This window comes from Dreissena polymorpha, chromosome 2, assembly GCF_020536995.1.
Source record: "Dreissena polymorpha isolate Duluth1 chromosome 2, UMN_Dpol_1.0, whole genome shotgun sequence".
NCBI lineage: Eukaryota > Metazoa > Mollusca > Bivalvia > Myida > Dreissenidae > Dreissena > Dreissena polymorpha.
In genome coordinates this window covers 108,368,284-108,381,900 of record NC_068356.1, presented here as the reverse complement: position 1 = coordinate 108,381,900, position 13,617 = coordinate 108,368,284, and the positions used below count along the sequence as shown (strand labels likewise).

Below are 13,617 nucleotides of genomic sequence, written 5' to 3'. Positions count from 1 at the left end.
ACAGGTTTCCGACACGCTTACCTTAATGCAATCGTTAATCCAATTGTTATAACAATTAAGTTGACAACTTTAATCCAATGTTAATAACAAAATCGTTTAAACGATATGCACTTCCACTTCTATCTTCCATGTCTTTATCGAAACTTAGTTTAAACCACACTATTTTATTGTATTCCTATCGAAATATACATTTATGCATGATAAACACACACTCCAAAATACGTTTTTAACACATAGTTTACTGTTAAAAAACACCACGTCTGACATGTCCTTACATAGTTTAGATAAAACTATTGTTCACAGAATCTATTGTTCACTATTCACAGAAATGACGTCACACGATGTAATACGTAATATATTTCGTAATATAAAATATTTATATTTTCGGTGTGTGTAATGTGACGTCATTAAATGGGTCGAAGTAGTCCGGCTAGTATGGTAATACGGAATTGGAAACAGCGAGTAGCGTAATACGGAATTTTTTATTTCAACGATTGATACAACCTGTATTTTGTTAAAAGCATTAAACAGGTATATAATAAATTTGAATATACTTTCACTAATACACTTTAATAGTTAATTCCTCATGTGTGTCATTAGATGGAAGCCTTTTACTATGATACCCAATACACCTATTTTAAGGCATTATTTATGCCTGAGTTAGCAGCTTAAATCCATTTTATGGCATCTATTATTTACAATGTAAACAACCTAAAGAACGTCAAAAAATGTTCCCTTAGCTTAAAGGGACTCACAGATATTCGCATTTTTGAGTTTACTAACAAATCTGCAATGTTTTCATCGTCTTAACTTTAATTGTAAGAAAAAATTTGAATAAAAAAGATTGCCGTCCCCGGGATTGTAACCCAAGTCTTCCGGTATGGGATTCTAACCCAGGTCTTCTGGTTCGAAATTCTATATCAAGTCTTCTGGTACAGGATTCTAACCCAAGTCTTCTTGTACAGGATTCTAAACCAAGTCTTCTGGTACGGGATTCTAACCCAAGTCTTCTGGTACGGGATTCTAACCCAAGTCTTCTGGTATAGGATTCTAACCCAGGTCCTCTGGTAGCAAATGGCAACTCACTTCCACTGCGCCCAAAGCCTTTCAAGTTCGTGACTGAAACATGACCACTATGTTAAGTTAATATGCAACATAATTTCCATTTTATGGAGGAAAAGAGCTACAAAAGCTATTAATTTCTAATTTCAAATGATGATAATCTGTGAATGAACCAATATTTAAACATTTTTCTTAGTAAAAATCATTATTTGGCCTATTCAAACATAATGCATACGTTATTTTTGGAATATATGAATTATTTAGAAAATGTCATTTTACCAAACTGTGAACGGGTCCCTTTAAGTATTGGATGTCTTGACAATGTGCTTATATTTGGCTTAAAGTATTTTATTTACATGCCAGGGGTCCGTCTTATCAAAGATCGTACAAAAATGTTAACTTACGATTTAATTTTATTATTTTAAAATATAAGTGTTTATGATTTGCATGTTTCAAATATAAAGGATATTTGACAGCAACTTTGAAAATGAATGGAAATGTTCAACAAAAGTAATTATAAATGTGACGGTTAATTTTTAATAGCGCTTCGAAAATTGCATCGTAAGGTGAGAATGTTGTACGATCTTTGATATGACGGGCCCCTGGTATATAGATACAATTGGATAAATATTTTTTAAGTAAACTGACAGCCAACTGTGCATCCAAATAATGATGGCATTCTTTAATGTCATTAACAACCATATCTCACAACACAAAGACTGTTAACAGTAATGTTGGCCTACCTAGTTGGGTCAAGTTGTTGTGAAACATTGGATGTTTCCAATAAAGGGATTGACTTTGATACTTTGTAGTTTAAAACAAGCATGCAGATTATATCTTATTGTTTTAAAACTTGCACTTTGTTATTTACATAAGATCTGACTATTGTTAACAGGTTGTGGGCTTAATTTTTCAGGATCATCCCTTTGGTATAATCCACTCTTTAAAAGTTTATTTGTGCACGTCTGAATTTATTAAAATATAGATACTAAAAGCAAGTTACCGTTTGTAAACAGAAATTTTGTTTATAAACGCAAATTATAATTTGACCATGACAGATGGAAAGTTACATGACTCCATACCCAGCAATTTGTTTTGCCCATTGTGAAAAGTATCAGTACCAGCCCAATTGGAAAAAATTAGCGCAAAAAAAACCTGAAATTGGGAAAATTTGTGTCATAAAGTCGTGGGATTGGGAAATTGTTGTATCTTCTATGTTGCTAAAAACAAATTAAATTGATAACTAAGTGTTGTCAGGTTGTCAATATTATATTTACTTATGTTCAAGCCATAGAGCTGAATAGAGAAATTAACTAAATTGTAGCATTTTTTATTATTTTTTTCAATTGGAAACCTTCAATTGGGATTATATGGACAGCAATTCAGATTTTATTTTTTCCCCATTTGGAAATTGCCGTTTTCCACTACTAATCATAAAGAAGGAAAAAAATTACTGATACCATTTTAATTGTATGACCACAGAACTTGTAAATTTATGTGGACATTTTGTCATAAAGTACTATTTTGCTTTGGATAAATATTGTTATATATAAATCAGTGTTTGAATTGATTCCACAAGACATAAATTCAAAAATATATTAATTCCACATGACATTTAAATCAAAGTTGCAAAAAAAAGACCCTACGATAAACCATTTTGAAATCAGTTTGCCATTCCAATATGAGATTATTGCACTGCTAGGTCTAACAGCCTTGTCATTTTCCATTCTTCTCCGAACATTTTCCATTCTACTCCGAACTTTCATCCATTTTTTATTTGATAATTGAAATTCATTGCTTAAAATGGACACACACATAATACTATTTTGCAAATGTTATAGCCTGACTGTCAAATTGTTTGATCAAAGTTACGTACCCATTTGTTGGTTTCCATGAAAACTGTAATTATTATTCTAGTGCCCTCCTTATTGTGTATTGTGACAGCCTGCTCATGTTATTATTTACTTGGTATTTAGGACATAAATAAATGTTTAACATAGAAAAGTTTGTGCTGTCCATGTTCATGAACTGAGAAAACTAAATTCTGTATTCTACACTTACCGTTTATTTCCCATTTTTCTATGTGTGTTTAAAAAAAAAATTAAATAACAAATTTACTGGCAAAACAATCAAACTTCATCAACAATTAAAAACAAAGTGACGTCTTTTTTGTGTGTTTGCTGTTTTCAACAAGCTGTGTATACAAAGCCTTAAGTTAAAACCATGCAATTTTATTTAAGCAATGCAGAAGCATTGTTAAATGATGTGGTATGATTGTTCTTTTTCCAGAATACACTATAGAGGTTCATACTGGCAAGCACCGCATGGCTGGGACGGACTCCCATATTTTCATAACCTTGTTTGGAAACCTGGGTACCAGCAAGAAAATTCACCTCAAAGACAATACTAGCGATAAGAAACTGTTTGAAAGAAACAGTGTGGATAAGTTTGTGTTCCACATGAATGGTATTGGAGAGCTGAAGAAGATAAGAATAGAACACGATGGGAAGGGCATGGCATCTGGTTGGTTCTTGGACAAGGTAATAAACAATGGAAAGTTTTATTTGACTGGTTGGTTCTTGGATAAGGTTTAAAGAACACAATGGGAAGGGGTTTGTGTCTGATAACTATTGGACCAGGTAATAGAAAACAATGGGAAGGGATTTGCGTCTGGTTGGTTCTTTGACAAGGTTATAGAACACAATCGGAGGGGACTTGTGTCTGATTGGTTCTTGAACAAGATAATACACACCAGTACTGGGAAGGGGTTTGCCTCTTGTTGGTTCTTGGACCAGGTAAGAATAAAACAAGATGGGAAGGGTCTTGTGTTTTGTTGGTTCTTGGACAAGGAAATACACAACTAGAGGGGCTTATGTTGAATTTATTCTTGAACAAGGTAAGAATAATACATGATTGGAAGGGTTTTGTATTGCTTGGTTCTTGGATCAGGTAACATCTTTGTTGTTATTGGACCAGGTTAAAGAACACAATAGTGGGTATGTCTCTTGTTGGTTCTTGAACCAGGTAATAGAACGTAATAGGGTTAGGTTTTGATTGTTCCTTGGACAAGGAAAGAATATGCCACAATGTGAAGGACTTTGTCAGTTTTTGTTTTTTTCGACAAGGTAATACACAATCAGATTAGATTTGTGCCTGGTTTGTTCCTGGACAAGGTAAAAGACGATCTGAATGGGTTTCCATCCAACTGACTTTTGCACCAGGTAAAAGTAAAACATGACATAAGGTTTGGGTCTGTTTGTTTCTTGCACCAGGTAATAAAACTCAATTGGAGGGGATTTGTGTCTGATTTGATTTTGGACAAGGTAATAGAACTCAATAAGAAAGGATTTGTGTTTGATTGTTTTTGGACAATGTTATAGAATTCAATTAAATGGGGTTAGTGTCTGTTTGATTCTTGGATAAGATAACAGAACAAAATGGGAAGGGGTTTGTGTCTTTTTGGTTTTTCTACAAGGTTATAGAACTCAATGAGAAGGGATTTGTGTCTGATTGGTTTTTGGACATATAGTTGTATGCCAATCAATCAGAAGGTCATGATTTGATTTTTGAATGTTTTGTTAAATTATATGTGGATATATATTTGTAATGTTCAAACTTAGTTTGCATCGTTAAACATCTGAATTTATACATAGGGATTTGTCTGTAATTATTTGTGAACACAGAAACCATTTTATGCAATTTATTGTACTAGGATTTAACTAAAATAATTGTTCTTTGTTTTTGTCAATAACAAATGCAAATTGTTACACTCATTTGCTAAATTGTCATTATAAATTAAATGAATTAAAGTGTTTATAAGTTTGAAATTTTTCCTGAGATTGCTTTTAATATAATAACACATTTATTGGGTGCAATACAAATTCAGTTTTAACCTTAGATTGTCCAATGCAGGTTGTCATTCAAGACAGTGAGCATCCAAAAGACCTCTACTTTTTCACATATGGTGGTTGGATAGCCAAGGACGAAGGTGATGGTAAACTTTGGCGGGAAATTTCTGCGAAGAAAAAACTGCCCAAGGAGCTACAAACTGGTATGGTTGATGATTGAGGTTTTTGTTTTGAAAACTAAAAATGATATGGATATTACAAGACTGCAAAGTTGCTAATTAAATAAAATCAAAATTTCAATTTAAATGTTTACATATTGGCACATTTAGGATTCACAAAATTCCTGCCAATCTGAAAAAGAAAAATACTTTATATAGTATCATATATACAATAATTGAACGCTCCAGAAGATGACATAATATTGCATAATAAAATTATGTAATGTTTGAAAGAGAAATTTAGGAAAGGATATATAATAATCTTCTTTGTATTTTTTTAAACTTTTGTATCACTTTATTATTTGAAATGTTCATTCCTATATTTGTAAACCTGAATGGCTAAGTAATTGAGTCACCATGCAGTCTTGTTTTCCCAATAATTACATATTTCAAACAAATGCAAATCAATGTTGTTGGGGTTTACTTTATATTTTTCTTTATGTAATTGTCAGTTTGTTTGTTAAGATTTAAGGTAAGATTTTCGATTTAAGCATTACAGATAATTTAATTTAAACATGTTTGTTTTTAATACAAAGTCTTGTCAACAAGCCCATTTTAGGTTATCAAATTATTATTACATGTATACATCTCGTTAAGCTGTGATTCCTGGAAACATTCATGAAGGCAAGTTTGCATCATCCCCGCCCCCCTTCTGCATTACCTGACAAGTGCACAAACACTCCCTGTTCCTCCATAGGGACAACAATGCACTACTCATCTTCATTTATTTGTAAAATCTTCCTTGAAATGCTGTAATTTGGCCGCAGAGTACCATGATGAGATGATTAACCTTTCTTTAATAAACTGTAGAAGACATTGTAATAAGCAGACAAACAAACTGTTGAAATGTTGATTGGTTGACTTTGAAACATTAACATTTTGTGCACTGTAGTAACAAACTGAAGCAGGAACATAAAGCAATAGATAATTGAATTGTGAATTAACGCTAATGAATGAATCACAAATTTTCAAAATCATATTAACATATTTTGAAATAATAAACATCATACAGTTCTTGAAGTGATTCACACAACAAGCATGAATGCATCATAAATCAGAACTCATTGTTTCCTTACTATGATCATTGATTATCGGTTTGAGGTTGCTGTCTTTTAGCTGAATACATACTAACATACCTTTTTACCTGAATAACACAATTTTAACAGTCCAGTTATACCTAAATTGTACTAACTACCATTTACTATAAACTGTTAATGCACATTGTTTCATAAAATGAAGTACCACAACAAATTATGGAATCTATTTAAATGTATAGAATCTATTTAATGTAATTATGTACAAGTTTGTTCTTCTTCACATTTACAAAACATTCTCAAGTTATTAAAATAAATGGTTGTAAGATTCATTGACTCTTTTTAAGAGTATTAGTGAAATCAGATTAAGTACATCAGAAAATGGGGCTTAATGCATGTGCATAAAGTTACTTCCCAGATTAGCCTGTGCAGTCTGTATAAAAGGGGATAGTGTAAACTTTGATTCACCTGTGCAGTCTGTATAAAAGGGGATAGTGTCAACTTTGATTCACCTGTGCAGACTGTATAAAAGGGGATAGTGTCAACTTTGATTCACCTGTGCAGTCTGTATAAAAGGGGATAGTGTCAACTTTGATTCACCTGTGCAGTCTGTATAAAAGGGGATAGTGTCAACTTTGATTCACCTGTGCAGTCTGTATAAAAGGGGATAGTGTCAACTTTGATTCACCTGTGCAGTCTGTATAAAAGGGGATAGTGTCAACTTTGATTCACCTGTGCAGTCTGTATAAAAGGGGATAGTGTCAACTTTGATTCACCTGTGCAGTCTGTATAAAAGGGGATAGTGTCAACTTTGATTCACCTGTGCAGTCTGTATAAAAGGGGATAGTGTCAACTTTGATTCACCTGTGCAGTCTGTATAAAAGGGGATAGTGTCAACTTTGATTCACCTGTGCAGTCTGTATAAAAGGGGATAGTGTCAACTTTGATTCACCTGTGCAGTCTGTATAAAAGGGGATAGTGTCAACTTTGATTCACCTGTGCAGTCTGTATAAAAGGGGATAGTGTCAACTTTGATTCACCTGTGCAGTCTGTATAAAAGGGGATAGTGTCAACTTTGATTCACCTGTGCAGTCTGTATAAAAGGGGATAGTGTCAACTTTGATTCACCTGTGCAGTCTGTATAAAAGGGGATAGAGTCAACTTTGATTCACCTGTGCAGTCTGTATAAAAGGGGATAGTGTCAACTTTGATTCACCTGTGCAGTCTGTATAAAAGGGGATAGTGTCAACTTTGATTCACCTGTGCAGTCTGTATAAAAGGGGATAGTGTCAACTTTGATTCACCTGTGCAGTCTGTATAAAAGGGGATAGTGTCAACTTTGATTCACCTGTGCAGTCTGTATAAAAGGGGATAGTGTCAACTTTGATTCACCTGTGCAGTCTGTATAAAAGGGGATAGTGTCAACTTTGATTCACCTGTGCAGTCTGTATAAAAGGGGATAGTGTCAACTTTGATTCACCTGTGCAGTCTGTATAAAAGGGGATAGTGTCAACTTTGATTCACCTGTGCAGTCTGTATAAAAGGGGATAGTGTCAACTTTGATTCACCTGTTCAGTCTGTATAAAAGGGGATAGTGTCAACTTTGATTCACCTGTGCAGTCTGTATAAAAGGGGATAGTGTCAACTTTGATTCACCTGTGCAGTCTGTATAAAAGGGGATAGTGTCAACTTTGATTCACCTGTGCAGTCTGTATAAAAGGGGATAGTGTCAACTTTGATTCACCTGTGAAGACTGCACAGGCTTATCAGGGATGTCACTTTATGGACATGAATAATATTTTCCCAGAGCAAGTGGTAAGGCATACCAGTATCTATGTATGTGTTCATTATGTATATATCATAAATTATAAGATACAATACATACAAGATACAATAGATAACCCTAACTTTCCATTCAACCAAAGCAGCAAAATTACCAAGGAACCCTTTGCAGAATGTGCATAAACATTTGCAAATACCCACCAGCGGGAAAGGTAAATGTTTATCTGGAGACTGAAGCATACAGGTTATGTGTAGCCTTTTGGTTTAATGTATAAGTGGTTATGTGACAAAATCTTTTGATTTGTCATAGTCATTTATTTTATTATTTGTTTGTGTCTTTAATTTGTTTTACTATTCAACTATTCAAAATAATTGATGTTTTATGGCATGTTTATTTACCCAATTGTTGACTTTGTGTTGCTTAGTATGTTAAGAAGCACCCATTTACTGACAGAATAGTTTGTTTAAACTGGAGACTTATTGCATGATATTTATTTGTTATACTGTGATATAGTACTTCATGGTAAGTTTACAGTACACGATTGCATGGCTGGGCTCTGTTTGTGTTGATTCTTGTGGTTTCCTGTTAACTTGGTTTCAATTTTGGTAGAGTATTATCACTTTTGTACAATTCATATTTGCATTTTTCATTGAAAATACTTAACCAATTTTGATATTTGAATACAAACAACTCTGAGATGTATCACATTGTTTTTACAATGTAAATATAGCCTGCAATGTATTCATATTGATGACTGCTTTGTCCAATATTAAACATTTAAAATTGTGCTTAAAAAATATTGCTAGAAAACAAATTATTAAATTTCCATTAATACAATATGAAGTAATAATATAAATGTACATGTACTTTGAAACTCCTCGCTATTGTGAGCACCTGTTTGTCCTTCTACATATTGATTGAGGATTGTCGTCAGTATCACTCTGGAAACCATGTGGGCTGTGGTCTAAAAACAACTATTCATACTAATCCATATTAAACATGTTTGCTGAATAGTTAGTTTTTTGGCTTTGTATAAAATGTATGTATACATGAAAACACTGTGTCAAATCAGCATGCTTTATTCACAATTACCGTTACATATGTTTTATGCATGTGTTTTAAGATGTTTACTTGTTGTTTTTTTTTAATACTGGTAGTTTACTTAAAATGTCTTGGCTAAAAAAGTGAAAAACCTAAAACAACAACAAATAATATACCGTTGATGGGCATTTAAACAGCTGCCAAATGTTGACAGTGCTTCGCTGGCATGTGTTTGTTTACATGTACATTCCTATTAGTCATGCTTCCATATAAGTTATCTCATGAAATCTTTTCAGGTACTGACACCAGGTACATGATAACTACAAAGACAGGAGATGTTCGCTTTGCCGGTACGGACGCAAATGTCTTCATCCAGATGGTTGGTCAGAAAGGAATGACCCCAAAACTCACTCTGGACAATCCGAAAAATAACTTTGAGCGTGGCATGACCGACAATTTTGAGGTTTGTTTTTGTCGATTAGTTAAGGTGAATATTTTTTATACAGGAAAACATTTTAACTGCAATTAACAACATTTTGCCTATAAAAAGACATTCTGAATGCTTTAATTTATTTTGTGTATTTATCTTTCAATTATAAAATTATATTATACAATTGATAATCCATTAAATTTAGTTTTGATATCTTCTGCTCTTTCACCATATCATGTTACAGATTACATTTTTCATAAAATAAACATACAAATTACAAAAACTTGAAAAAGTCTGTATTATAATTTATCATGTATATCTACATAGGACTTCTTGGTAGAGAGTTCATGTGGATATTGCAAAATATACTATTTCTACCATTGTTTTTACTTACTACCAGTTGAAGGCAGTGAATGTTGGCCAGATCAAGCACATAATCATCGGCCATGACAACTCCAACCCTGGGGCAGGATGGTTCCTGGAAAAGGTAACACATTATTGCAAAGAAATCATACTGTTTTGTAGTTCTGTCTAAATCTCCAAACAAGAATGTTGCCCCAAATTTGGACCTCATAAATAGACAAATAATTGTTACGTTTGTTGTTGTGAATAAAAAAGAAATATCATGCATGCTGGTATTCACAAATATACAAATGAAATGCAAAGATAACTATTTTACAAATTTCAAAAGTACCAACAATAGACAATCCATATCAAGGTTATAGACCTCTGAATTATGCTTCACTTATTTCACTGCACATATATTATTATTCTCAGGTAACTGTGAGAAGATACATTCCCAAAGATGAAGCAAGGGAACGACTTCATGCGATGAAGAAACAGCTTAAACAAAAGAAAAACAAAAGTGATGGAAAAGATCAACAAAAGAAATCAAAGAAAAATACCCATGCTGATGAGAATGACTCAACAGATGATGATGAGGATGACGGAAGAACAGCTGAAAAGAAAAAGAAGGACTTAAAAACTAAACAGAATAAGTCAGAAAATGTTTACACAGTTTCTAGTTCTAGTAGTTCTGAAGACAGTTCTGATTCAGATGAAGAATCAAAGCTGTCAAAACGACCGAAATCAGCCATACGCAAACAGGCTAGTTATAAAGGGCCTGGGTCAGTATTGTCGTCTGCTGCCAAGCAAAAGAAACACAGGGATGAAGAAAAGGAGGAGGAAGAGGAAGAAACAGATGATGATGATGATGGGAAATATTCTTCTCAAGAAAAGAGAAGACTGAGGCCTAGATCAGCAAGGCCTGATGGGCGGCGCAGTTATGATCAAGAGCGGAAAGACTTCACTGATGCGGTATCAGTTAGTAACAGATCAAAAAGTAACCAGAGGGGGCGTTCAGCTAGCCATGATCGAGATGCAGTGATGACTGATACAGGTAAACGTCGTGTGAGCACTAGTGCATCAAGTTTGAGAAAGGTCGGAGGACAGAGGGGAGATGATAAACATGATGATGAGGCCATGAGTGAATTGAAAGTACCCCTGTATGAAGAATGCATGTTTCACTGTAACAAATGGCTTGCTGATAATGAGGATGACGGTTTAGTGGTTCGCGAACTAGAGGCTACCGCGTTGACAACATATTATAAGGAACATTAATTGACTTGTAATTATTTTTACATAATAACTACAATATTAAGTGCAACAAGTTCCTAATTGCAGTTTTATAACATGTTAGATATTTCATTGTGACTACGATGTGCTGATTGTTTATAGTGTACATATTAATAAATCCATCATAGTCATGTTGCTTAAATGTAAGTTGTTTTTGTACAAATGTTAATAGTGTGATACATTTTAGTTTCTTAAATTTGTAGTTTTTATGCCCCCCGTAGGGTGGCATATAGCAGTTGAATTGTCCGTCAGTCAGTATGTTAGTTTGTCAGTCTGTCCGTCCGTCCAAAAACTTTAATGGTCATAACTTTTTCAATATTTAACATAGCAACTTGATATTTGGCATGCATGTGCATCTCATGGAGCTGCACATTTTGAGTGGTGAAAGGTGAAGGTCAAGGTCATCCTTCAAGGTCAAATGTCTAATATATGGCGTCTGTCCGTCTGTCAGAAAACTTTCACATTGGCCATAACTTTTTCACCATTGAAGATAGCAACTTGATATTCGGCATGCATGTGTATCTCCTGGAGCTGAACATTTTGAGTGGTGAAAGATGAAGGTGAAGGTCATCCTGCAAGGTCAAATGTCAAATATTCTGTCCGCCCGAAAACTTTAACATTGGCCATAACTTTTTCACTATTGAAGATAGCAACTTGATATTTGGCATGCATGTGTATCTCCTGGAGCTGAACATTTTGAGTGGTAAAAGGTGAAGGTCAAGGTCATCCTTCAAGGTCAAATGTCAAATATTCTGTACATCCGAAAACTTTAACATTGGCCATAACTTTTTCACCATTGAAGATAGCAACTTGATATTTGGCATGCATGTGTATCTCCTGGAGCTGAACATTTTGAGTGGTGAAAGGTGAAAATCAAGGTCATTCTTCAAGGTCAAATGTCAAATATTCCGTACGTCTGAAAACTTTAACACTAGCCATAACTTTTTAAATATTGAAGATAGCAACTTGATATTTGGCATGCATGTGTATCTCATGGAGCTGCACATTTTGAGTGGTGAAAGGTCAAGGTCATCCTTCAAGGTCAAAGGTCACATTTTGCAGTTTTGAAGATAGCAACTAGATATTTAAAATGCATGCGTATCTCATGGAGCTGCACATTTTTTTAGTGGTGAAAGTTCAAGATCATCCTTCAAAGTCAAGGTCAAAGGTCAAATTTTGAAATATTGAAGATAGCAACTCCATATTTGGCATGCATGCGCATCTCATGGAGCTGCACATTTTGAGTGGTGAAAGGTCAAGGTCATCTTTCAAGGTCAAAGGTCAAATACCTGGTATATGGCTTCGAAGTGGCGCAGTAGGGGCCATTGTGTTTCAGACAAACACATCTCTTGTTTATGTAGATTTTTTTATTAATTGTGGAGCAAAGTTCATATATATTTATGAAATTCATTAATTGTTATATTTTAGCCATATTGTCCAGCAGAAGAACTTCATTATACATTTGTTGTGAGCAGTCACAGGCATGCTTAATTAAGTTTTTGTTTTCAAATTATTTATTAGTTTTATTTTAGAACTGCTGCATGCAGTAGAAAGCTTGCACAAATAGACTAAATTTGGCTTGTTTGAAAGTATTTGCTTTAAAGATGTACTTAACAGTTCTACAATCATTTATATTGGATCTGGCACGAGTTGTCATATCATACCATATTTTATTAAACGAGTTCAGGAATTTTGTTAGTAAGCGAGCCTTTGGTGAGCTTAATAAACAATTTCCTGGACGAGTTTAATAAAATACGGTATGATATGACAACGAGTGTCAGATCTATTTTATCACATGCTTTTAAATGAGCAAATTAAATAAATATTTACGCAAACATATTGATAAATCCCGAATGTTGTTTACATTTCGTGACGTCATTTGACGTTGCAACGTCATTTCAGCAAAGTAACAAAATGCGATTGGTCAATAAACGAAAACTTAGCCAATGAAAACGCTTAAAAAGTATATTACACATGTGTAAGATAAAAATATATGTAATGGTTATATTACATGGGAAACAGGGCATGGCATGTGATAATATAATTTATGAAAATGTATGTTTAAATGAACCAAATCTTAATTAAGAAGTGCTCATGGTGAGCATTTGTGGTCTTCACTGTTACCTTGTTACCAATCTTAGATGCCACATTTTCATCCTTTGTTGACAAAACTTTGCATGTATGTTCGTCTTGACAAAACCTTGCCAAAGTTTGAATCTGGGTTATGTGCTTCAAAACACTAGGTCAGCAAGTCAAATTTCAGGAAAAGACATGTCACCACTTTTATAGCCATTTTAATACAATTGGTGTAAAGTGAACTTAGTTGAGGCAATCATAAAGGCAATCATAGCACTTTTGTTCTGGTTGTTTAAAAATATGATGCATGTAAACAATCATGATGTGCATTTTTTTTAAATAAAGCATGTGATATTTATAACATTTTAAAATGAAAATGTGATAGTTGTGTATTTGTTTCTACATAACTACATATAATTAGCAGATATATTTTAGTTAACTTGTGATTGGTTTATTACAGCGAACAAATCAGAATTAAAAGGGACAATGT

The 13,617-nt window shown here is 33.8% G+C and overlaps 1 protein-coding gene and 1 long non-coding RNA gene across 7 annotated transcripts in view; one reads left to right on the top strand and one right to left on the bottom strand.

The window, feature by feature from the left end:
- The window catches only part of LOC127868402 (lipoxygenase homology domain-containing protein 1-like), a 30,630-nt gene extending 17,013 nt beyond the window's left edge, over window positions 1-13,617 (top strand). For 2 of the 5 annotated variants that reach the window (XM_052410162.1, XM_052410165.1), the window contains exons 7-12: window positions 3,352-3,602; window positions 4,975-5,113; window positions 8,091-8,156; window positions 9,283-9,449; window positions 9,817-9,903; window positions 10,194-13,617. In XM_052410162.1, the coding sequence (XP_052266122.1) occupies window positions 3,352-3,602; window positions 4,975-5,113; window positions 8,091-8,156; window positions 9,283-9,449; window positions 9,817-9,903; window positions 10,194-11,036 (1,553 nt within the window). In that variant the 3' untranslated portion in view covers window positions 11,037-13,617. Of the gene's footprint in view, window positions 1-3,351; window positions 3,603-4,974; window positions 5,114-5,725; window positions 5,753-8,090; window positions 8,157-9,282; window positions 9,450-9,816; window positions 9,904-10,193 lie in introns of all 5 variants that reach the window. The other 3 variants (XR_008044111.1, XM_052410163.1, XM_052410164.1) reach the window with 3 other exon arrangements.
- LOC127868433 (uncharacterized) lies at window positions 6,697-7,907 on the bottom strand. 2 transcript variants are annotated; one of them, XR_008044122.1, is made up of 3 exons: window positions 7,775-7,907; window positions 7,335-7,730; window positions 6,697-7,290 (listed from the first exon to the last, which is right to left on the bottom strand). It is a non-coding gene; the product is annotated as an uncharacterized LOC127868433 (long non-coding RNA). The 2 variants fall into 2 exon arrangements; XR_008044123.1 differs by having other exon boundaries at window positions 7,819-7,907.